The sequence below is a fragment of the Streptopelia decaocto genome (assembly GCF_964273445.1).
Source record: "Streptopelia decaocto genome assembly, chromosome: 21".
NCBI classification, from domain to species: Eukaryota; Metazoa; Chordata; class Aves; order Columbiformes; family Columbidae; genus Streptopelia; species Streptopelia decaocto.
The window spans coordinates 2,807,225-2,831,256 of record NC_138676.1 but is presented as its reverse complement, the minus strand read 5'-3'; the positions used below and the strand labels follow the sequence as shown (position 1 = coordinate 2,831,256).

The window sequence follows — 24,032 nt, the reverse complement described above, 5'->3', positions numbered from 1 at the left end:
ACCTGGGTGAAGCAAAGAGAAGTTAGCATTGAGAGAGAGGGATTTAGAAGCAGTCCTGAGGCTTTCTAGGCACAGAACGGGTATAACCTGTTTGAATTTGCTCACGCTTTGCCAAGCTCGCATCTTCCCCCTCTGCTGTAAGTGCTGAACTGATGGCTGGCATGACTGTGTCCTTATGCGTTAGGTTTAATTAACAAGGTTATTGTCGCTCAGTTATACAGCATTTAGCAAACCACCTTTATCCAGCCATTTAAAACAAAAAACAGTTGCAGAGGTGAGAATAGCTCTGTGGTTTGTTCCAATACAGAGAGATTAAAAGGAGTTGATCAAGGTCACGCAGCAAACTAATGGCAAAGCCAGGACTGAGCGCCACTCATTCATCATCCAAGCTTTCCTCTTTATTTGCTAGACCTCACTGCCTCTTAGGGATATCTAATCATCCAGACTGCTGCAGTGGTGGTCGGATGAAAGATTTCAGTCTTTTAATAGGATTTGAAAGTTGGATAATAATACTCATTTCCTATTTATGGTTTAGAAATGTAATATCAGTTTTGCAACACTACTTTTAAAACTGGCTGCATAAACACAGAAATAAATTAAGCCCTACAAGTCTCCTCTAGGAACACGGTAAATATTTCCATTTTCAAAAGGGAGGATGCTGAATAGCAAACACATTAATGTGATACATCCAAGGTTATACAGAATAGTCTCCTGCTTCTGTGACTCTTACTGGTCCCTTGCATCAGAGTTGCTGAGATTTTATTATTAGGGGTACAAACCTGCAGAGCAGGTTCAGAACATCCCTGCTTAGGTACGAGGTTCACAGGAAAGAAATTCCTTTTCCTCCCTCCGCTCCAGCTCCGAAAGGGTTACAGCTCAAATGCCTGAAACAGCCTCAGGAAAACATGAATCAGTTGGAGTGAGGGAAGGCACAACGGGAACCCAGAATTGCAAGCTGTTGTGTGCTTCTCATTTATGTATCTATCTCTACAGCTTTTTTGGGGGGTTGTGAGTGTGTCTGGGTGTGTAAGTGTGAATGTGCAACATGGAGGGAGGGAGCGGAGCTGCTGCTCCTGCCTCCTCTGCCAGCTCCACGGCAGCTGGCACTGCGGGAACGGGAGGAACGGGCAGCTACCTGAATGGAACGGAAAGGTCAGTGCTGTCAATAAATCACCCACAGATAAATGCTCCTCCCAGATGCTTCACCCCCCCTCTTTTTTTTTTTTAAAACCCCTGTTTTCTCATAAATAGGGTATTAATACCATATCTCTGAGGAATGTAGTTGTTTCACAATTGGTCATAGCCAGCAATGTCTAATAAAAACGTAGAGCATGATTTTAAAAAGGCAAGCGTGCCGTTTTCACTCCACTTCAGTTTAATTTTTAGTGTATTCTTAAGTGTATGTATATGGCTGTATCTTTTAAGTGGTTGAGTATTTGAATGGAGAAAGGTTAATTACCTCCTTCGATCAGATTTACGCTGTGTAGGTTACATGAGCATGTAGAAAGCAGACAAAGTGTAATTTTGCATGCTGTTCTTCATGTGACAGTGCTCCCTGAGGCCTTTCTGGGTAGTGTGTACAATGTGGTTAGTAGCATGACTGAAACTTGCATTTCTTTAATAAAAAACGTATACGTCCTGTCTGTAGCAGAGCATGTACTCTATACTTTGGCTGTGTGAAGACAGCAATGGTCACAAGGGCTCTGTGCTGAGCTTATTTTCTTTCCTTTCTAATGGCTAACTAAGCACTGTTGATACAGAGTGGGCTTAGGAGCGATAGGTCTGGAGGGCCAGGTTACTGTGTCGTTAAAATTCTTGAGGAATGAGACAGCGCTGATTATCTTCATGGCAAATCGGCTCCTTCACCCTAGGCTTGGATTTGTTGCTGTGACTGATAGGAAATAAGCCTATTGCTGTTGCAGTTCAATTGGGATTTTCTACTTCACAGCTGAGAGTGCATAAGTATTTACTGGCGGAAAAAAGGAGGGAGTTGGGGAACCAGCATAATGTGAAACTTGCAGTCTTGGGCTTGCTGTCACCACATACCTGGTTTACGGATCAAGGCGGTTTATACCAAACTAAAAGTTATTTCTGAGCAGAGCTGCTGGAAGCTGGAGACACAGGTTCTTATTTCACTGCATAATGCATTATCAACAGAGTCTTGGTAATTTATGTGAACTCCACCCAAGTCACCTTACACCGGGATGTGTGGAGTTCACTCCGGATTAAAGCTGTAAGGAGCTGGGAATGTCAGTGTGTGCAGTGCCAGGTCTGTGCCTGCAGACAGACAGCGTTCAGTGATGTGATACAGCCTGTGCGTTCTCTTCCAAAGGGCTCTTGTATTTCAGGGAAGTCTGCAGATTCAAATCTGTTTTAGTTCTGGCAGTGACAGTCTCCTTTTTTGTTTTTGTCACTTGTGCAGATAGTCCAGAGCATGACAGAACTTCGTATTAGCTTATTATGGTTCCTCTCAGAAGGGGAGAGCGCTTACACATGTCCCCGCAGTGCCCTGCTCTTCAGTGGAGAGAGAAAAAATTGTATTGTTTATTAGAAGCAAGACTGGCACTTAATAGGATTATCGAAGTATTTTTAAGTTCATGCTCTCTATCTGGTGTTCCTGACTGATACTTGGAGTCCAGGGAGATTTCTGGTTATTGGTGTAAATCCGTCCAGAATGAACTGTGCCGATGTGTGTTTTCTTCCGGGGAAAAGCAAAAAGCATCATTCTCAGGGTTGCGGAATCCTTGCCCTACCTGCACCAGCAGCTTTTTGGCTGGAGTGGGACAGAAGCGAGCAGCTCTGCACACGCAGCACAGCGCTGCACGTTCCTTTGGATAGATAGCATCTTCTTCCAGGCCAGTCAGCGCAGGTTACATTCTGCTGAACCGGTTGTGGGTGACCCGGCACGTCACGGCGTTACCTGCGCTGCGCTGCCTCGGCTCCTGACCGCAGTGCATCCCAGCTCCCCTGGAAGAGCTTTCCCTGCTCTCCTCAGCCCCCCGGGTGATTTCTGGGAAAAGATTCCCTGTGTGTTGTCTGAAGGAGGGGGCAGTTTAATCAGAGAACTAGTGAGCATGTCCTTTGCAACCTCAGGTCTTTTTGCAACAAGCAGCTTATAAAATGTACTGCATAACCAAGGGACAGGTGGAGGAGTAAGGTGATTTTTGCAGTTGTGGGTGTGGACAGAAAGCAGAATTGGGGTAGGATCTGAGCTTTCCCATCATGAGTATAATGACCAAAGCAGGCAGCTATTGAGCTGCTGAGTCAGAACAGGGCAGATTGCAACGTGTGTTCATGTAAAAAGAAAGAAGTTGCATGTGCACCTTTTGTGTGCTCCTTGGAAATAGTGACCAGAGGCAGTGGCGAGGGATGGGAACTAGAGTAGTCATCTCCTCGGCTCCATTCATGTCAATATACTGTTATTACTTCACTGCTTGTTGTTCTTATCTGTTTATTTGTTGAAAAGACTTTCTTTGCACTGTCTGGAGGAGAGTTTGCAGACAAGTGTATATCCAGAAAGCAACTTAGAACGTAAACATCTGTGCATTTCACGCTCCTGCCTGCTGCTTTGTTCTGGCCTGATGGTCAGGACCAGAGCGTGTTTTAGAGTGGGGATGATGGGAGGAAAAGGGGGAGGAATTTGAGTTGGTACCTTTGCTTTGAAGCACTATTTATATTCTAGCTTCTCTTAAACCCTGTGATCATTTCTCGTGAAACTGAGAGTGTGAAGTTTGTTATCCTAGCACCTCCAGAGACACATCGGAGGTGATGTGCTACCTGCGCTTTCCATCAGTTGCTTTTTCTTATGCAACCCATAATCTAATCTGCTTTTCTTCCTTCTTTGCAAAACAGCAGGAAAAAAGCACAATACTTACTAAAAGATCTGTTACGGTTTTCTTTCAAAGCTGACGGTTACCTGTGGCTGGTTGGAGATGCTTAGTGGTGGCCAAGCCCACCCCCAATTACAAGAGGTGGTGGTTGCAATTGGCAGCACATTTGGCAGAGCCAAGCGTGACTGTTCGCCTTCCCTGGTCAGGAGCAATGGGTATGTGTTGGATCATTTAGGTTAGATTATTGTTGTGGCCTCCAATTTAATTTATAAAGGGCTGCCTGGTCTCACATTCCATGTCGGTAAGTCCCATGGCTGAATAGATGTCTGAAGCATCCATAAGATGACAATGCATCACCATAGACAGGCACTGGTAATGGTTTGCTCTCTCTTGGAAAATGAATTAAATGTGATGTGTAGTCCTGATGGAATTAACTGTTCTTCGAGTTGTGTAGTTATGACTCGTTCCCAGTCTCTGAGTGCAACTCACTGTTGGAAACCCAACTGATGGACTCCGGCACTGTTCGCTGCTTCTCCTGTTGTATTATACAGCAGTTTCCCTATTTGCAGTGCTATTGAGTGCTCAAGGATTTCTCAAGGCCTTTTTTTTCCTCAGAGTCTATAAATTAGTGCTCCAAACCTTGCTCAGGATTGGAATGTAGCAGATAAGATTTCACCCTGAAGGGGTATTTTAACCATGCAGACATGCTTTACTTTCTAGCCACATTGCTTCATTTGTTTATTTCAGAAGGTTTTTCCTTTCAAAGTGAAACATAAGAAATTACACAAACTTTTTTTCCCCGAAGCATAAATAAAATTTTTCCAAGCCTTTCGAACAAGGAGAGGAAACTCCAGTGTTACAGCTATAATTTGTACGTTTTCAGCTGCTGTACGGTGTTCACAGCTTCCCTTTTAAAAGGGTCTTTCCCAGCTTCTTGTACTTCCAAGGGAGCTGCTTCTGGGCACACACAAAAATACTTAGATTTTCACAGCTCAGAAATCTCCGTTCCCTATTAATGATTGAAGGAAGCAAGGCCAATGTGAGATATCAGTTTCAGAAGACAGTTGTTGTTAAATCCTGATGTTTGTGGTCGCATTGGGCCATTAACTTCATGCTCAGAAGGTTAACCAAAGCTGTGTTGACTTTTTTCATCTACAAACTAATTTGTTTAATACTGCCGCAGTTGCTCACAGCTTTTTGCAAGAGCGGTGTAATGAGATTAATAAACCTCTGATCGTTTCCATATCTGATACTTGAATCCCCAGGGGAAGCTGCGAAAGTGTCAGAGCTCTGGCAAGGCGAGGAGTTGTTCTTATTGGAGATGAGGTAGATTCGGTTGCTGGGATGACGGGGTGGCTGCTCTTCAATCTGTAGCCTTGGAGCCAGCGTGGCTTGAAGAAGCAGAGCAGAGAGGCTGAGGCTGCCAGCCAGGGGGTTCATTACTGGAACGCAAAGACAAACAGCCCTCCCTCCCGCTGCGATACGCTGAACAGGGAAGCAAGTTTCACAGGGAGATAATTACGCTACTGGAAAAACTGCTGTGACAGCTCCCAGCGCTGCAAGGGCAGTTCTTGTGGGGAGAAAGCCACAGCAGACATAGTTTTCTTCCCTTTTTCTCCTGGTTAGGGATGGGTCGTGCATAGTGTTGCCCTGAAGCACTTGATCCTCACCTCCTTGCCTTTGCTTGCTTTGCCTGCTTCAGGCTAAGTTTGTTTGTGGGTTTGTTTTTCAAGTGCCATAGCCCACAATCTGACTTGTGAAAACAGATTGACACCTGAATTATATTTTCCCCTGTTTATAAAAGTATCCATGATTGATTATGAGTGCAAAATTACTCCGTTTCTCTTTAAAAAATGGCAGGGAAGGTACTTTTTTCTGCATGTTTGTGTATAAACATGCACATGCTTTTTGTTTTACTGGTTTTTGTATATCGTGTTGAAGTACTGTGAAATATCGCTTTGACTTCAGAGAATGGAACGTGTTTCATGAGCTCCAGCTCCACAGCAGCACGAGGAAGACGGAGCGTTAATGTCACTGGGGCAGCAGACTTGGCAAATGAGGTTTCGGGTCTGATTACAGCTGGCAATATATTGACATAGGAGATGGTATTGGTAACAAATATCCATTGAGATGCAAAAATGTTGTTGAACACCAGCTGATGCCCACACGGGCTCTTTAATTAGTACCTGGCCTCATTTTGAATCGTGATGTGCCTTTGTATAGGAGGAATTTTTGACAAATCCAGTGGCTCATAAAATAACAGAAGGTAATTTATTTTTGGCCTTTCTTCTTGTGCGTATGCAAAGTTTTCTTGATAAGAAAATTATTACTGGGGAGTGTGGATGCACAGAAATTGAAAGACTCATAGGAAAGAGATCCTAATGAATAGAGCCGTGCGCTGTGTTGGTGAGGAGCACAAGGGCGAGCGGATGTTGTGCCCTTGGCAGAGTCGCCATGAGCTCCCAGCTGATGCTCCGGCCCCTTGGGGAGCTCCAGCCAGAGCTGACGTGCTCTGAGAACGGCCTCGGTTTGCATTTGAACGGTGTTTTTATCATCACTCATCGGGTTGTGGAAACGCTGATCAGCAGGGAGCGCGGGCATGTGTGCGGCACAGGGAGCGAACGAGAAATACCGGTTTGGGAAATAATTTCATCATCTTCGGTGCTGTTTGAAGAAGGGGAAATACTGAAATAGAAGCTGCAGGTACTTCTTAGTGCTTGTTGTATGCTGGCTTTTGATAATGACTTTACCTTTGCATGCGTGTTTCATAAGAATCGTGATAAAACTGTCTTTCGAAAAATATTTATTAGGGACTCAAAGGGGTCTAATAGTCAATGTCTTCAATATCTAGCACAGTAGAATATGTACTGATGTAACCTTTGACTAGGTGAAATCTACTTGTTTTTGGTGATTCTATAAATGTAATTCATATAACATTTGACGTTTTCCAGTGCTGCGTACAAACAGAACAGGAACTAAAACAGTACATATCAAGGAATAGCTTTTGCTACTATAGTGAAAGTCAAAACTTAATAGCAATTATACTTTTTACTCCCTTTTGTTACTATATAGATGTCCTAAGTATGCAAAAAGAACTGAGTTGACCTTGACCAGCTATCTGCATGGCAGTATGCTGCTGGAAAATAAGGGATCAAACCCAAGCAAGGGCTTGATTCAATGTTTTTTTGTCACCAGTTCTGACTGCACCGCTCTGTGTGCAAACCATTGGTGGTGGCTGTTTACGGCAACCGAGAAAGTGGGAGGTGTTGTCATGGTGTTAGTGTGGCCCAGCGGAAAGTTTTCAGTGCAAACACATGTGTGGTAGGAAATCTTTCCCTATCCTAACAGCGTATTAGAGCTGTTTGCACGTGCTGGGGAAACAGAACGATGGCATCTTTAGAGAAAATACACTGCTGCGTTTACAAGAAACCCAGAGTGTGCTGAAAGCCTTAATTACTCTATAATGGGTATACAAGTTGATATACATTTCCATCCAAGAACAGAAAAGATTGTCTTCTTTTACTAACTGCGCTCCCTCCTGTAGGTTTTCCAAAACCGAACGGGAGGCATCAGGTCTGGATGGTACGGCCCGTTCATTTACTACATGAAAAATAGAGCAGAGCCAAACTAGAAGAGGAAGCTAAGACTTAAGAGATCATTTAGATTTGATGGAAAGACTTTTGGTTAATGATGAGGATTTTTAAGGTTAACTTTGAACAACCTGGTTTAGTAGAAGGTGTCCCTGCCCATGGCACGGGGTTGGAAATAAACAATCTTTAAGGTCCCTCCCAACCCAAACCTTTCTATGATTCAGTGATCTCAGGAAACTCATGGAAATAAGTGCCAGGATGTAAAAATGTAAAAATTTTTGATTAATTACCTGATTAATTTAGTGTATTTGAGAGAGAGCAACAGAGCAGCTGATTCTTCTTTGTGTTCTGTTTGACATGAAGAACAACTTGGGTAGGTAGCACAAATGGTTTTCCAAACAGGGAAAGAATATTAAAGATAATAATAATTTCCGAACAAGGTTTGCAAAAAGCATTTCAATGAGCTCGTTTGTCTCTGGGAAGGAAAAACCTCCCAAGCCGAGCGGGAGCTCTGGCTCGGGCTGTCACATGGAATAGCGTCTCACTCGGTGAGCTGCCCCGGAGCATCGGGCTGGGGTTAAACCAGAGCGGAGAGGGAGCCGCGGTAACCCAGGCACAACCCGGTGAGATGCCCCCAGCTGTGCCCCGTGCGGCAGGACCGAGGAGCCCAGCGCCCGGTGAACCCCATCAGCCACGAGATCCAGCTCCTGGCTGTTCCTGCCAGCTCTATCATACCTTACCATTTTATTCCCCTTTTCACTATGTTCTTACCTTTTTATTTTTTTCGCCTATTCTCTCACAGCCTTCTCTTTTTGCTGAGTTATTCACTGGGCACTAAAAAAGTCTCTTTTGCAGGTGTCAGTTCTAAAATTATCATGGTTATTGAGAGGGGGAGAAGAAAAGCCTGAAGAGCGCTGTTTACTGCCATTTGCCTGGGCACTGAAATTAATGTGCGCTGGTTTCAACAATATCTCATTTCTTCGGGAAGGCTAATAGCCCGGTCACTTCATTTTCCTGCCTTTCTGCACAAGTGCCAATGTAATAGAAATGCTTTTCATTTTGCAGACTACCCTTGGGTGCCCAGGATTAATGCTTTCAAAAGCTTATCTGCACGTTCTGGGTTTTTTTATTTCTTATTCTGTCAAACTGCAAAAGCTATAAATCTGTTCATCACCTGCCCTTTTAGGTTAATGTATTGCACCTGGAACCCTTTTTGATGTCTTAAAAGCAATCAGCCAATGCTTCCACTAGTGGGTACTTTACCCAATCAGTTAAGGCTTTATTTGTCTATTTATTTCTTTTCCCAAGAGGGCATTTTCTTACTGACAGCATGAGTCAGGACAATTAAAGGTTGCAGTGAAATATTCCAGCTTCTAATGTGACGCAACATGAACTGGAATGAAATGTTACCTTAGTCATACTGAAAAAACCCATTTAATGTACTGGCCGCTGTGTTACCCGTGGGACAGAAGTTACCAGTTATCTCTTCCCAGTAGTTTCTTCCCCCCTGCAAGAGCTGTATGGATTAGGTCTAAAAATTACTTCAGGGCAAAATGTTACTTTATTCCTGTTAGTCTTTGGAAACTGAAAAGTGGATTTAGTGGCTGTGTGTAATTTCCAGCAGGATTGTCCGTGTTTATTAATTTCCCCTCGCAAGCCCTTGAATGATAAGAATTGGGCCCTGGGGAGCGGTGGATGTTGACACAGGTTGTCAGGATGATGCCACAGATGTTGTGGTTCTCCCCACTACATCTTCCTGGTTTTCCCTGGGGCTTATTTTGACACAACAGTCCAGGGTCCATGTTGATCCCTCATTGCCAGCCCTGCAGATACACAAATACCCGTGTTTTCACGTGCTGGCCATACACTCCAGCTTTCCTTGCCTCAGGACAGCAGTTTAGTTGTGTTTTCTTTTTCTCCTACAGTGGGAATGCACAGCGCCTTGTGTTACCCATAAAGGCTGGTATGATGGCGAAGGAAAGCATTTAGCAAAGAATTCTGAGTACTTCACCTGTTCAGCTACTCCAGTCAGATTTTCTAGCCTTTTCTGCCCCCCTTTCTGACTTGATGGTTCCCCGCTTTAGCCAACAGATCTATTCAGTTGCACAGAGGTGTTGGCATCCTCTCGTCTTTTATTACCCTGATGCATAAGCAAAACGGTGGCAGAGCTACCCTGTAGAATTTATACTGGTGGAACCACGCCAGGAGCGATTTTAAAGGCAGAGCAGAAGGAAGCGATAAGGCACGGTATTTTCAAGTGAAGAATGATGGAAAGGAATTACGGTTACCTGATATAGTGGTTTTTTTCTACCCCAGCCTTGCAAAGCACGTAAGCATCTGCTTAAATTTCAGTGAACTTCACCACGTGGCTCAGGCCGGGCAGGTACCGGCTGCTCCTCCAGCAGCTGGTTCCAAACGGAAGGGACAGCGATGGTAATGTAGCATTAAATGTTCTTGAAAAGCTCTTTGCATGCAGGTTCGCAAAGGAGAGAATGAGTGTGAGAGTGTGTTCAAACTGAGCAGTGAAATCTGCACAGCTTCATCTGCCTCATCCATCTGCTTGGAGGATTTTATCTATGTGTAACAGATTACATTGAGTCTCACCATTCAGGGCGAGCTGTTGAGCCTCAGCCGACACGGGAGAACCGACCTGTAAAGTTATGCGAGTAAAACAGGAGCTTAAATTTCATGCTGGCTTCTCAGGAGAACAACAGAGGAGGTGCAGAAATATCGTGTCATCTTTCTGTCCTGACCATGTGTGTTTGTTCGGGAGATGGGGGAGTGACTGTCTCCTGCTTTGCCACATTCCTCCTCCTCCTCTCCGCGGCTGTGCTGCTCCCCAGGCCAGCGGTTTGGCTGCTGTGTGCTTATCTGCCTTTGGTGCTGGGTTTAGCTGAGCCGGCGCAGCAGCTCCGCGGGCAGAGGCCGCGGTGACGCGGGGGTTAAAGCCGGCGCGGATTCCTGCTCCTCTGCTTGCTCAGGTGTGCTGCAAAGGGTAATAAAAAATGGCTGATTAGGAGAAATAACTTTGTGAGCAGAGCTTATGGGACTAGGCAGCATTCCAGGCTGCGAACTCTTCTTATTTCTCTTCATTTTCCTTATTTTTTGACGGTGGCTGTCGTTTCTTATGGAAAAGACTTGCCTATCTGCTGCTTTTTAAAATAATTTTTAATTTTTTTTTTTTCCTGCTGAGTCATTGCACAACTCAACAGTCATTTGTGTGGTTTGCTTCCTGGAGTCTCGGATGGGTTTGTCACGTCCCTTGCTCTTTCCTCCTCCGTTTAGTGTAACTGCACTCGTTTCGAGCGCTCTGCCCAGCGGAGCCCTTGCAGATGATCCCGTGCTGCCTCTCTGCGATCGGGGTGAGTGAGACGTGAACTAATGGCAGAATTTGTCCTGTGCTCAGTAAGCTGTTATCATAATGTTAACAATTGAAAATTATTCATTTTCCTTACACAGAGGCAGCCTGGGAATGCAGACATATGATCTCAAAACTGAGGGGACAGAAAACCTTTTTGCTGTCGCTTTTTCATACGTTCTTCTGGCAACTGCTTAGACAATTAAACACCTTAAATATCTTCATTCTCTATAATGCATTACAAACAGGGTCCTCTTTTTGTTGTTCTTCAAACATCTTTTCAGTCTTGACTTATCTATGAATATGTAGCTCAGTGTGTTCCCCTTTTTCTTTGTCCTCCCTTCTTTATGCCTTTAAAAGGGGGTTGGTGTTTCAGGGACGTGCTCGGCCCGCCTGGTGCATAGTTAAAGAGGTTACCTAAACCCACAGAATCGTGCAGCAGTGCAATTAATATGTTTTGTTTTCAAAGAGTGAAAATTCCTGGCTGACACGTTCTTAGTCACAGGTTGTGTCTGTTATGCTTATATTTATTTGCTTATAGTTTGCTTTACAAATTAAAAGAAACTAAACAGAAGTTTGACCCCTATTTTTCTCCCAAAGTGTTTGTGTTTCAGATGCTCCCTCCCCCCAAAAATAATTAAAAATAACAAGAAGAACAAACCTGCGGGTTTTTTTCTGGAGCTCTGGCATTCCTGAAGGATTTAGGTAGTGTTGCATGATGAAGCATCGCAGCGCCCTCGCGACCCCAGCCCCTCCGCTCCAGCATTTGCAAAGAGGAAAGTCCAAATTCTCCTCTCTCACTACAAAGAGACATATGCACACACCAAGATGGGATCTGCAAAAGCCCACCTGAGGGTTCACAGACCAGGAGGTGGCCCAAGTCATAAGAAGGGCTCTGAGAGGAGCGCATTAAGATCTTGCTCATCCTCTCTTTGCGAAGCTGCATCCTAGTGCAGGTCCATGGGGAAGATACATCATTAGGTGGTTGGGTGAGATGGGGAGCTGCTCCTTTTGGAACTGCAGAGCCCTTGCACAGCTCTTCAGGAATCCTCATCGCAGGATTAAAGTGATGTCTTGAAGCTGTGCTGCATGAGCACCTTGATAAAACTGATCTCTGCAGCCCAGTACTTCTGTGTTCCATGGTCCCTTTCTGCATGTACCTTATTGCTTTCTCTCCCCATCTGTCTGTTTTGAAAGCAGTTTGGAAGGTGATGGGGAAAGCAGAGGAGGAGGTATTGCATAAAACTGATTGGGAAACAGCAGACTTCAACACTCCTGAGCTGTGCAAGTGTCTAGGGCCCTAATTATTAATATTGGGTGGTCAGCTGGGCTGGGCTTTTGTTCTCTTTTGCATCTGGCCAGAACGTTTTGAGGCGAGGATTGCGTGAGAGCAGAGTGTGCATGGTCCTCTGCTCTGCACAGGGCGCTGTTCTTGTTCCTGAGCCTTAATTTTTCCCTCCAGCCCCTGATGTTTGGTTTTTACGTGCCTTAGGATAAAAGCTGTGCTACTGTGAATGGTCTTTTATGATTAGGAACTGCAAAATCAAAGTTATTTCCTACTTTAGGCTCAGTCTTCTCTGAAATACTGGACGAGTTATTTGAGCTTTCAGTTACTGTGGGTTTTTGCTCACCTCTTGTCTCTTTTAGTGTGTATAGTCTATGCCTTGATGTTTTAAAGTGCAGCATTGAGCATAATTGGGGGCACTAGACAATAGTGCTTATCATCAGAAGTCCTTATAATATAGGTTATGTGTAGTATTTCAATATGTGTTCCTCTGAGCCACCTTTAGAGTTAATGTTTTTGTTTTATGATGTACCATCTCTCAGCCTCTCCTCCAGAAAGAAAAATAAATCTAAATTAGACTGAAGCCTCAGCTAATTGTTCTTTCTCTCATCATCTCGGTGGCAGCAGGAAACCTAGCAGCAGGGTTTCCATTCACAGCAGACGTGCTGCCAGCTCGGCTGCTTTTGGACCAAAAATGCATGTGTGGGTGTTGAAGGTACAAAAATGATGGGACAGTAGTGGTTGCAGCTGTCTCCTTGAGAACTCAAGGCAAGGGAAATCAATGAGCTCTTTCCTCTAGGCTGGGTTTTTTTCTTTTTAATTTATTTTTTTATTCACCGTAAAGATACTTACCAATTGCAAATTATTCCAAAAGGGCAAAGTAAATGTCTTATGATTATCAAAGGCTGCATCAGCGCTGGGTCTGTTTGCAGTGCTGGCATTGGTTCTGCACAAGGGAAGAATGGAAATGTGCTCTGAACCACTGTGAGATATTTTGACCCCTATGGCACCTTTATCTTCCGGTCTGTCCTGTGCTCAGGTGCTGCATCCACCTGTCAGCCCTGCATTTTCTTTATTGTGCTGCTGCCACTTCCATTGCCTCAGCCCGTGCATCAGAAATTCAAGTAATAAGTGGCTGGCCTGGGCAGATTCGTACTGTGTAAGCCTCGGTATGACCCGTTGGGTTGCGATACACTGGTTTCTGCTGTCAAGAACTAATTACAGTGCACGTTATGCCCCTGTGACCCCCACCTGGTTACATCTGCCCCCGATGACTTACTGTTCTCATAGGACTCCGTTTAATTCCATTTAGCTGGTCAAGAGCAGTCCCATAGGAATAATAACAGTAGTGATTTCTAGACATAAAAAGGCCTGAGCAGCCTCCTCTTTGCTATTTATTAAATTATAATATTAAGGATGTATAACATATTTAATACCATTGAAAAGGAGTGATGATAGCACAGACAAGAGGAGCACTGCTGTAAATATGATGTGAGGGCCACCAGTCATTTTAGACTGGCTATTTAATCAGAACAGCTGGAACTACTCTTTATTTGTTTGCTTATCTTGTATTATTTGTTCAGCTAATCAGGTTCTGATGTCCCAGAGTTCATTTCCATTCTTTTCCTTACGAGAATGCACTAGAAAGTCTAGTTTGGATGGGTTTTTTTCCCCCGGCTTGTTCCCCAGAGTGTGCCATGACCAGCGGTGTCTCTACCTGGTTTTGCAGCGTTTTGCTTCGATGGAAGGAAACTGCCTCCGGACAGTGTTTCAGTCAGAGAAAGGATTTCCCTGTGCAGCATCTCACTGACTGGACGAGTTTTAAATGTTGGTTGATGTTACGAACAGTTGTCACTGAACAGCATGCGAGGCTAATTGCAACTGATTAGTTGATTGCACTTGATCGTTCCATGTGCTTCGAGTGTCTTTTTTCCAGTATGTGCTTCTGTGAGGGCAGATTAAATTTACGGTGGCTTTGTGTTGGCATGGAACTGCAAACAAACAGGAGATCAGCCCAGATAAGTATCTCTGGATCTCCCTTTAGGTTGTTCTTTACAGTTTTGGGGTATTCTTTGATATTTGCTGCATTTGGATTAGCCCATCTCTCTTCTATGTTGAAACTTGAGAGCTGCTTTTAGCAATTTATTACTTGTAAATGAGAGGACAGTGCTCTTTTTCCTTAGAGGTGATCTTCTGTAATACTTCTATATTTTTCCTGAATTAAACAAAAGAAATCCAAGCCAAGGCTCAGTGATTCTGATTGCGCAGTGATTTCCTAATTCCTTTTCTTATACTGGGCAAAAGTGACAAGAGAAGCCTATTCCTGAGGATGTTTTACTGACCATTACTGTATTCTCCTGAGAGAAAATGCCAGGCACCTACTAAAACAATATCTTTTGTGTGTTGTCGAATAGAAGAGCAGGTGTTTAAAGCAATTCCAGTTATGCAAAACCTGGACCCAGGTTATTACATCCCAGTTCAACAAAGCTCTCAGGTATGTGTTCCAATCCGTTCCAGAGCACCAAGTACACGAGACAGGCTGCCCGTTTGTTGAACCGCTTATTCCCCATGCTGCACGCATTGGGGTGCAGGCATTTCAGAGAGCACACCAATTTCACCCCTGGGGATGGGAGGCCTCCCAGCCTTCATCAGCTCTGGAGTGGTGCCCTACAGATGGACATAATGTCATCAGGAAGGTGTTGACAAAGCTGATTTAAAACATGGGAAATTAAACCCACTTTTAGGTCAGCGCTGTCAGCCTTCCGTTCCCATCTCTTCTTTCGTTTTTCCTGGGGCTCTCGAGCTATCTCTCCTTTCCATATTGCATGATGATTTGCTTCCTTTCCACTGTATTAGTTTTAATTTCATGGACACAGTTTGCTTGGAAAATTGGGTTGGGGGAGGGTGTGTGCGGTTTGATTTTTTCCGTCTCTCTCGTGACGGTTCCTCTTTGTGTGTACGTGTGGTGGAGGTTTGAGGGCAGAAATTAAGATGTATCGCTGATTCTGCCTTGATTCTCACTTCTTGCCCAAATATTCAGAAGCTTTTGGACAAATCTCAGTTCTTGTTTCCTAGTTTTTTAGGTTTGTGTCAGCACAGGCCTTACTTAAGTTTGGCTTTTTGGGTAGAATTTATATCCTGGAAAGCATCGCTTTCTGTGGAGCTCTAAATCCTCTTGGATCGTTGGTTCTGTAGGGCAGAGCTGTGCTTTTACACCGGCTGAGAAATTTCCAGGCACAACAGTGCTATATAAATAATAAATAAACTAATAAATCAGTTATCATCGGCTCTCACCTCCTAAATTGAGGTCAGAAGGAAAAGTCATTTGAGAGAGAAGCAGCAATGAAAGTTGAAATGCCTGATGTCCCCATGGGAGACCACAACCTAAAGATCACGCTTGGCATTTAATTTAAAAAATATATAGCCGGCCCCAAACGAGTATCTGTCAAGCAGACGATTAACTACCCGATATGAGGAGCCTGACACTGGAAATGCTTCGTGCTTCCACGCGGGCACGTGGCGTTCCAACTGTTGGCAAGTCATTTGTCAGCACCCTCGTGCCCTCCCAGGGGACAGCTGTTAATCTGCGTGTCATTGGCATCCCAACGACATTGAAGTCCATGACATTTGTGTCGTTCCTACAGCTGTGGGACATGAGACATGCCAAAAAACCTAAATTTTATTTTAAAGTATTTTAAATTTGTGTCCTTTCTCCTCCCCTGTTTAACTCCAGGAGTAGAGTAAGACTTGATGCTCAATAGCCAGCAGAACAGCACCGAAACGTTTAAATTCTTGATAAGCAGATACGATAAATGCCATAAATGATGGAACCAGCAAATTGGCTTTGAGAAGACGGAAAAGGTCATTAGATGTTTTCTTGATACAGTTGTAGCATGTAGAGATGTACAAGCTCGGACTAGAAATTCATCAACTTGACCTAGCAGAGAACTTGAAAGCACGGGTGTGAATGTGGGCTGCGCCTTTTGTGAAATGTCCTGTAAACATTTGTTCCAGTACATTTGATTCTTAATTTACAATGAAGAAGGATTCATTCATCTGAAGAGCGATTGCTTAATGGCCTTTATACAGCCAGAACTTTTATTAATATAATAGTGTCAGATTTCATTTGAAAGGCATTCAGAGCTGCTAAGCAGCTGAAGAAGTGGCATTTTAAATAAAATTATATTTCTGTTCTTATAGCTAGTATCAAATTTTGCAATGAATTTTCAGTCGTTTACAGCTCCCGTGAAATAGCCCAGTGCAGGTTTTATAGAACAGAGCAGCTTCTTTAGTTTGTTTGGCCGTTACTGTTTACCAGATAAATGTGTCAGTGTTTCGTACAAGTGCTAGTGTGACTCCAGGTGTTTTTCCCCTCCTGTGAAAAAGAATCCATGGCAGAAACAAGAAACTGAGTTGTATTACAGCTTGACACGTGTGGTGAATCAGACACGTATACGTTGTATTGTTTATTTGCTCTATACATTAAAATAATGTCAAACATGCATATAAAATGTTTGTATATTATTATACATATGTATATAATATTCCGAGCTTGTCTTGGGGTGAGCCCAGGGAAATCACAACATCTGACTGTTGGGAAAGCTCCTTCCCCAACGGGGTGGCACTAAGGTTTTACATGCCAGAAGACAATCTGTTAATGTGAGTGACTTATTACCTCTATCATCTTCAGCCTTCTTTGGGCTCAAGTCTCAGATGGCATGGAATTAAGTAGCTACTATTGAAGATTATTAAGGCTTCACAGATGGTTATCAAGTGCTTATAATTGTGTCAGAGAGAAAATCTTCAGTATCGTTGCCAATACTTTTGTGGTGCTCTGACAACGTATTTAGTTGCCATCAGTAGTAGAATATTCTGCTTTCAGCCAATGCTCAAAGAATTGATTTTATTTTCTTATTTCCAGTGAAAGTCCAAAACACCTTCAATGGGAAGAGTACTAGGATGGCGTTTCAATGGGAGGGGTTTGGGGTGTGCTTTTTATTACAGCAGAAATGCGATCACAAGATTAGGTATAAAATTATATGAGATATAATTTTGTAACCCAGACATGCCATTACTGCGAGTGTTAATAACTTCATTCCTAACCCTCTTGTAGGGTACAAAGGAGAGGTAAATGCTTTGGCCCAGCTGCCTCTGTCAGCATGGCAACCGATGTCAAGGGTTCAGAACTTCATGTCTCGATGCTTGTTTTAGCCAAATGGTACATAAATCAGCACAGTTACCATTCAGCGAAACCAGCCCTGCTGCATGCAGCGTTGATTATCAAAATAGTTACCCTAAGTAAATAAATGGCGATGTATTGATAAAATAAAAGCCTGCCTGAATCTCGTATTTGATGAAATCAGGATGGATAATACCAGACTTCCAACGAGTCTTTGGTACTTCAGATCTGCGCCGTAATCCCCACAAAGGCGCATTTATACAGCCTGCAAGTGCGATATATAATGATTGTCTGGCTGTTAGAGCAGAGCTGTCATTAGAACAGGCTGAGAAGCTGCTAGGAATACTTCTTAAATTTTGATTTTGAGCCTCTGATCTCTGTGCAGGCTTGAAGTGTACTTCATAGGGTGCTTGAAAGATGGCTCCTTCTCTGAAGAAAAGTTTATCTTGATAAAATGAGATGGATTGGAGCACAACCCTGCCGAGCTGTGGCCATTGAAGGTGGTCACCTTTTGGATAGGATCTGTAAGAATGATGAGTGCTGATGAGTACGATTTCTGGGTTTACGAAAGCATTTATATCGTCGTATGAGCCACATAAATGAGCACCAGAGTATCCCCAATGTCCCTGAGAATCAAATGTCTCTGTCTTCCTTTCCAGAATGATGAAGTCCTCTGTACATTCAGAAGAAGATGACTTCGTGCCAGAGCTTCAGAGGAGCATCCATCCCAGGGAGAGGCCGGACTGGGAGGAGACTCTCAGCGCTATGGTAAAACACCTTCTCGCCTTTTCTGCATGCGTTATTTTTGGTTCTGCACAACCTCGACTTATACTCTAGTTGGGCGTTAAATTATCTTCCCTGAGTTTCAGAGTTTTAAATGAATTACATAGTACTTTCAACAAGGCCAAAATATTTCCCTTCCCCTGGCAGCTTGTCAAGGAACGCTTCTGCCCTATTAATATGTGCCCCAAAGCGAGTCTAGTAACCAATTAAAAGGTCCATACGATGTCACAATGATTTTCAGTCTGCATTAACCTCTTTTTGAGCAAGGCTTTTGAGCACGAAGGGAGCTTCTTGTAAGAACATGCTCTTTGAAGCATGCAGCATTGTGGAAGAAGATTTTAGCAAGATGCTGGTTAAGTCTACAGAAATAAAAGCTCAGCCTGAAAGCTGACCTACCATCCGAGCAAACAGAATTGCAGAAAAGCAGTGCGGTTCTCATGCTCACGGAAGGCACAGACAACTCTATTACCTTGATCTATTTGTTTTCTTTTTAAATGAGTCAGTGAAGTACCTGCGGTTCCACTTTCCCAAGTCCCTCCAGCATTTGCTGAGTTTGGAGGTCAAATATTGTTTTATTAGGAGCCAAGTAGGGCGATCTGATGGGGAGGTTTTGTGAAGTTATCTTACCTCACAGAAGCTTGACCGGCCTTATTTCAATATAGGAATGTCTGGAAGTTGTATGTGCAGGACAGTCAGGTTCATCTGCTGTATGGGGCAGAGGGGTATTCATCCCAGTGGATGAAGTTTAAAGCACCGTTAATATCTGTCTGGGCATGTGAAATAGATCTTGGATTAGCTGTTCTTTACACAACGTTTGGAAAATGTGGAGGTAATCTCTGTGAGCCAGGTATGTATTTTAATTTTAAGCAGGGGAACAAAGATAAGTACTATGTTTTACTCTTTTAAAAAACATCATTGAACCCTATATAAGCCAATGATAATATTTTGTTCCAAACTTTACTTTCAACCCAAAAGATAACACCCCCAGTTCAGTGTCTCCGCCTGTAACATGAGTTAGCTGACATACCTCATTTGTTAGTGTTGGTTTTTTATGGTTGATTTACAATGAAGGAAAGGTTCACCTGCTCTGGTTTGATACTTTGGGAGAAGGCAATTTACACATTCACAGTTAGATGAACACATGCGAGTCATCCCTATGCTCTCTCCCCACTTTTATCTGCAATAGGTTTTGAAGTGCTTATTATTAATTTATATAAGTGCTTTGTTTCCAGAGCTTTTCCTTAACAAGAAATAAACTAAAGGTCTTTCTAAATGTGTGGAGGTTGAATGTCCTCCTACACTGTAAATATTAGGTAGGGCAGAAACTCTGTTTTTAATATTTCTGTCATTGCCAGTTTATTCTGGGCACCTGAGTACCTGCAGTCCTTTGATACTACTTAACTGCTCGTTTCTTGTTTGCGGTTTAGCAGAAAGACAACTGATTTTGTAATGGAGACCTGTTTTTTTTGGGGTACTTTTGGTGGTTCTCGAGACTTCCCTGTGGTTATGAAATCCCACGCCGAAGGAGATGCCGCAGCACATGGACAGACTTTACTGGAGTTAGATAATAACGCAGCTGCCCGGATGGCCCTCAAGGGCTGCTATATTTTGTATCCCCCCCGCCATGGTCTATACATTTAGAATCTGGTCGCGTTAGACGCACGGTTTTGCTCGCTGCCCCTGCCTCCTGTTCCCGCCGCGCTCCGCGTCACCGCCGCACGTGCCGGTTCCTTCCTCTCTGCTCCACTTTGGAAAGTGCGCTTGATGATACCGACTTTCTTTGCAGAACACCTCTGAGTTCTGAGGATGAAAAGTCGTATTTGAGCCAAGTAATATTGCAGTATATGGATTTTCTAACGTTTCACCGAGATAGTAATGTCATTTTAAAGGAAAAGAGTATCTTTTCCTTTTATGGTCCCGAAAAGTGCTCTATTTCTATGTTATAAGAAGTGAAGTTCTGAAAGAGAGCCTTTGTATCATCTTTCTCATATGAACCAACAAAACAACTGTCCTCAGTCTGTCATCAGATTGATATTTGTGCTTAATATGTCATTTTATGTTTTATGTTTATGTTACTGACCATCTGACTTACTCTCAACACCTCTTTATGAGTTCAGTAAGTTGCAGTATTTAAAAAGCAGAGTGAAAACAACCTCTCCCCAAGCAGCCTCGCTCCATCCCCATGGCCTTTTCCTTCCATTCGTCTAAATTTTGTGGGGAAGAAGGATTTAAACAGCGAGATAGAGATAAGATGTTTCCTTATGCACCCTGTTGAAATGGTGCTGTCACAGAAAGCTGCCACCTGAAGCTGCATTAACATGACGGGCACTGGAGATAAGGTGAATATACTCACTCCAAAGCTACCAATAGGATTTTCTTTGGAAAGTTTGTTTTTTCTGTAGCGTCAGCCATTTCTGTAATCTCGGAACGCTTTCAAATACAAGCTGTGGTAGGTTTATCTACAGTGAGATTTTTCCTAGTGCCCTGAGCACAAGAATACAGGTGATGGTTCTGACACCTGGTCACGTCCTGCAGTGATATCTGCAGGAATTCACTCATGAGTTTATCAGCAGGTTGCCTAGAAAAAGTGTGATGCAGGAACCTCTGAATTCCTGACGGGAAATGGTTATGAATCGGTAAATTTGGCAAATGCTAAGTGAGCAAGAAGGCAGGTAGTCGGATGTTGGTGCACATCATCTTTAACAGCTTCTGCTGCTGGAATGTTAGGAAGAATCCAAACCTACAGATGTTTCAGAAAGGCACAGAGGTTAAACCCCGTCCTATGAAGTCCCTGGAATAACCTTAGTTCTCATATCAGGTCAGATGGATTCCGAGAGCTGTAGTATTTTCGGCATTTGAAACTAGATAAGGTAATGTACCACAGATTGTGAAGGTAATAAAGGCTTTTTAATGAGACCTCAATATATCACTCTGTTAAATCTGGGGCATGAGAGAGGAGAAAACTATTTTTAAATGCAATTTATAAAAGCGTGTAGAGATTAGTAAATTGTAACAGTTTAAAGGAAGATTTTGCTGTCCTTAATGTGGGGTTTGTTTCTTATTCTTTGTACAGCACTTAACCCAGTGCTGCCCAGATCTTCATTGTGGCTTCTTCAGGGCGCCGTTTGTCACAAAGATAAGGATGGCACAGAAATGGCATTTTGGATGGCGTGGACAATGCAGGCGTTGATATGATACAAACGTTCCATACAGCACACCAAGGCTGTAATAATATTTTGGGCAAAACAGTTCTGGTCTGGCATTGCACCAGTAACCTATATTTCATTTTCAATTCACATCACATGTTTTCCCTGTTATTGCTGCATGAATCAAGTATTTTTCTTCCCTCGTAAGCTTTTGGCAAGACATTGGTTGGTGGCGTCTGGTTCTTTTGCCTGCTCTCCGCTTGGTTCGAGTCGTTTCTGTTTCACAGGCAAACTCCCAGCGTGAAGCTGGTCCCCGAGAATCTCTGAAAATTAGGGCAATCCCTTAATTGGCACGTTGGCTTCTATCTGGGTTTGCCAATTAAATGAATTCAATTAAACAGAATGGATACCGTATTTTTGGCAGTAAGTATTAATTTATAGCAATCATTTAATTTCCATTGGCGATGCTATAGAAGCGATTGTTTCTGGTTGCACTTACAGTATATGCAGTCTTGCGGTGTAGCGTTGACCCAGGAGAAAAGAATGACATTTTCTAAATTTCTGTTTATATGCAACATTTAGTAAAGAAGGAAGGATTTAGAATTTGCTGAGGCTGGATCAGTAAAGTTTGTTTTCCATCGTGATCACCAGTTTTAATGCATCCTGATTTTGCATTTTATCTGTCTATTGCAGAGTGAATCCAATGCACATCAGTACAGTGTCTTACTACGTGAGATGTTTGGGTCATGTATTTACATGCCACCACTAGTATTTCTTCTTTTATGGTCCTAGGGGGTAACAGCAATGAAAAAGATAGAGGTGGCACTGGAGTTTAATGGCTAATTTTTTGAACGCTCCCAGTAGCCCTCTGCCAAATGACGTAAGTGTAGGTAGGCATAAAAATGCATTAATGTACATTAGGCACTTAAGCCTGGGTTTACTGAGGCATTAGGGAGCCTGAGTGTGTGTGTGTTTATCACACTGTGAGTAAACCACTGGGTTGTGCTCTCTGTAGTAGCTGCGTGGCAATGAAGGCTACGTAACATTGTTATTGGCATAACCACTGGCTGGCCAGGGGACTCACCAAGGTGGGATTTCCTTGTTGATGACTGAATTAATCAGTTGTTGTTTGTGTGATGAGATATTGCTCTCTACCATAACAACGCAAAGCTCCACTTGTCCTTTTATGCCTAAGCCATGGTTAGGATCACCTCATCCCTCTGTGAAACAATGGGCTGTAGAAACTGCATCAAACAAGGGGCTGGGATTTTTGGAGTCTCTTTTTTTAAGCCAACAAGGACCTGGAATTGAAGTATTGTGCTCATTGACTCTTCTCTTTTCTCTGGCTTTTTTCTACAATTCATTTTACAGAAGAAGGACTCTAACCCCGGCTGTCTTTCCCACGCGTATTGTATGTGGGATTTTTGTTCCTAAAGTACATTCCTTCGCCTGTGTGCTATTATGCGAGGCTGTGTACTGTACCGCCGAGAGCTTTGGGAATGGTAATAAGGATCTCACTGCTGCTTCGCTATAGCCATGGCAAGGCCCAACGTAAAGCTGGCAGGTAGTTACCATGCTAATGTCGTCCTCAGGAGCTAACCATTCGCTTTTGCTTGTCGCATCCCTTTTTGTCTCTAAAACCAGTGAGAGCTATGAAAGAAAATACAGCATGGGACAGTTTTGCTGGAAATTCATTGTCCTTTGGGTACATTTGATTCATCTGCAGAGAATCAGTTCAAGTCCACGCGTGTCTTTAAGCTTCACTTAGGAAATCTTCGCGTGACATAAAATCAACCTGCTTTGCAGAGGTGAATTTTGGTCACAATGCCCACGTAGGTTCAAACAGCTGCCAAGCTGCTCGGTCTGTGTCTCAGCTCCCACTTACCAAATGAGTTGTTTTACATGTGAGCCGGGGATGGTTTTACCCATGGATCTGTGAGCCAGTGAACATTATCTGAAAACACAGGAGATGAATAGTTAAGAATTTGTGTTTTGTTCTTTCCAGGCTGATCCTTTAAACTCTGGTCAATGGATGGCCTGGACTAATGCTGAGTCTCAGGAATGAGAGGTTTCCCTTCATTTGCCAGCTCATGGCAGTGCTTAAAAGTGTTTTTTTTTTTTCCTTTTTCTTATTTTTTTCCCGCTTTGGAGTGGAAAAGCTGGGAGTAGAAAACACACATCCTGTGTGGTCTTTTGAAAGAGAAGAATTCCCTGTCAACCCTGGCATGCAGTAAGCACCGGCTAGAACAATTGAACATTGACAGGGAAGATGGAAAATGGAATTAAAAGTCCTCAACTCAAAAAACGATACACATGAAAGTATCTTTATTGAATGCAGATTTCTTGAACATGTGATTAGGAGTGTGTGTAGCCCAGAGTTTTCCTACTGGAAGCACTTGTTTTTTTTCACTGCCTTTCGTCTATTACATTTCTCATTTACTGTGAGGTTTTAAAGGCATCTCGCTGGGTAACTGTTTCCCTGCATTCCCAAGTCCCTGAGCTGGGAGCTAAATCTAAAAAGTCAGCACTCCTTCTAATAACCCCAGCAGTCCTGGCCTTGAGCTATGCCTGCACTTAAGCCAGTCCTACAGCTGTCCTCTGCCACGTCACAAGGGATAGCTCTTTTATCTTCGCAACAAGGATCAGGTTAAGGAGCTACGTGATGACTTAAATTTAAAAATATATATAAAAATTCAACTGTTTCTCGTTCTGAAAACCGCCTTTGTGCTTTTCTGTTGGATCTCAAAGGTGCTTTTTTGCATTGGATTGCTGTAATGAGAGCACGCTAGACCCTTGTCCTCTCGGGGGTGAGATTGACCTGATGCCTGCTCCTTTCTCGTGAGGATGTAGAGGTGGGTGCA

At 43.3% G+C, this 24,032-nt stretch overlaps 1 protein-coding gene across 1 annotated transcript in view; it reads left to right on the top strand.

Moving 5' to 3' along the window:
• The first annotated feature begins 10,705 nt into the window (after positions 1–10,705).
• Positions 10,706–24,032, top strand: part of ARHGAP32 (Rho GTPase activating protein 32) — a 104,956-nt gene continuing 91,629 nt past the window's right edge. The window contains exons 1-2 of the mRNA XM_082070513.1: positions 10,706–10,782; positions 17,902–18,010. Coding sequence (XP_081926639.1) covers positions 17,903–18,010 — 108 coding nt within the window. The 5' untranslated portion in view covers positions 10,706–10,782; position 17,902. The remainder of the gene's footprint in view (positions 10,783–17,901; positions 18,011–24,032) is intronic.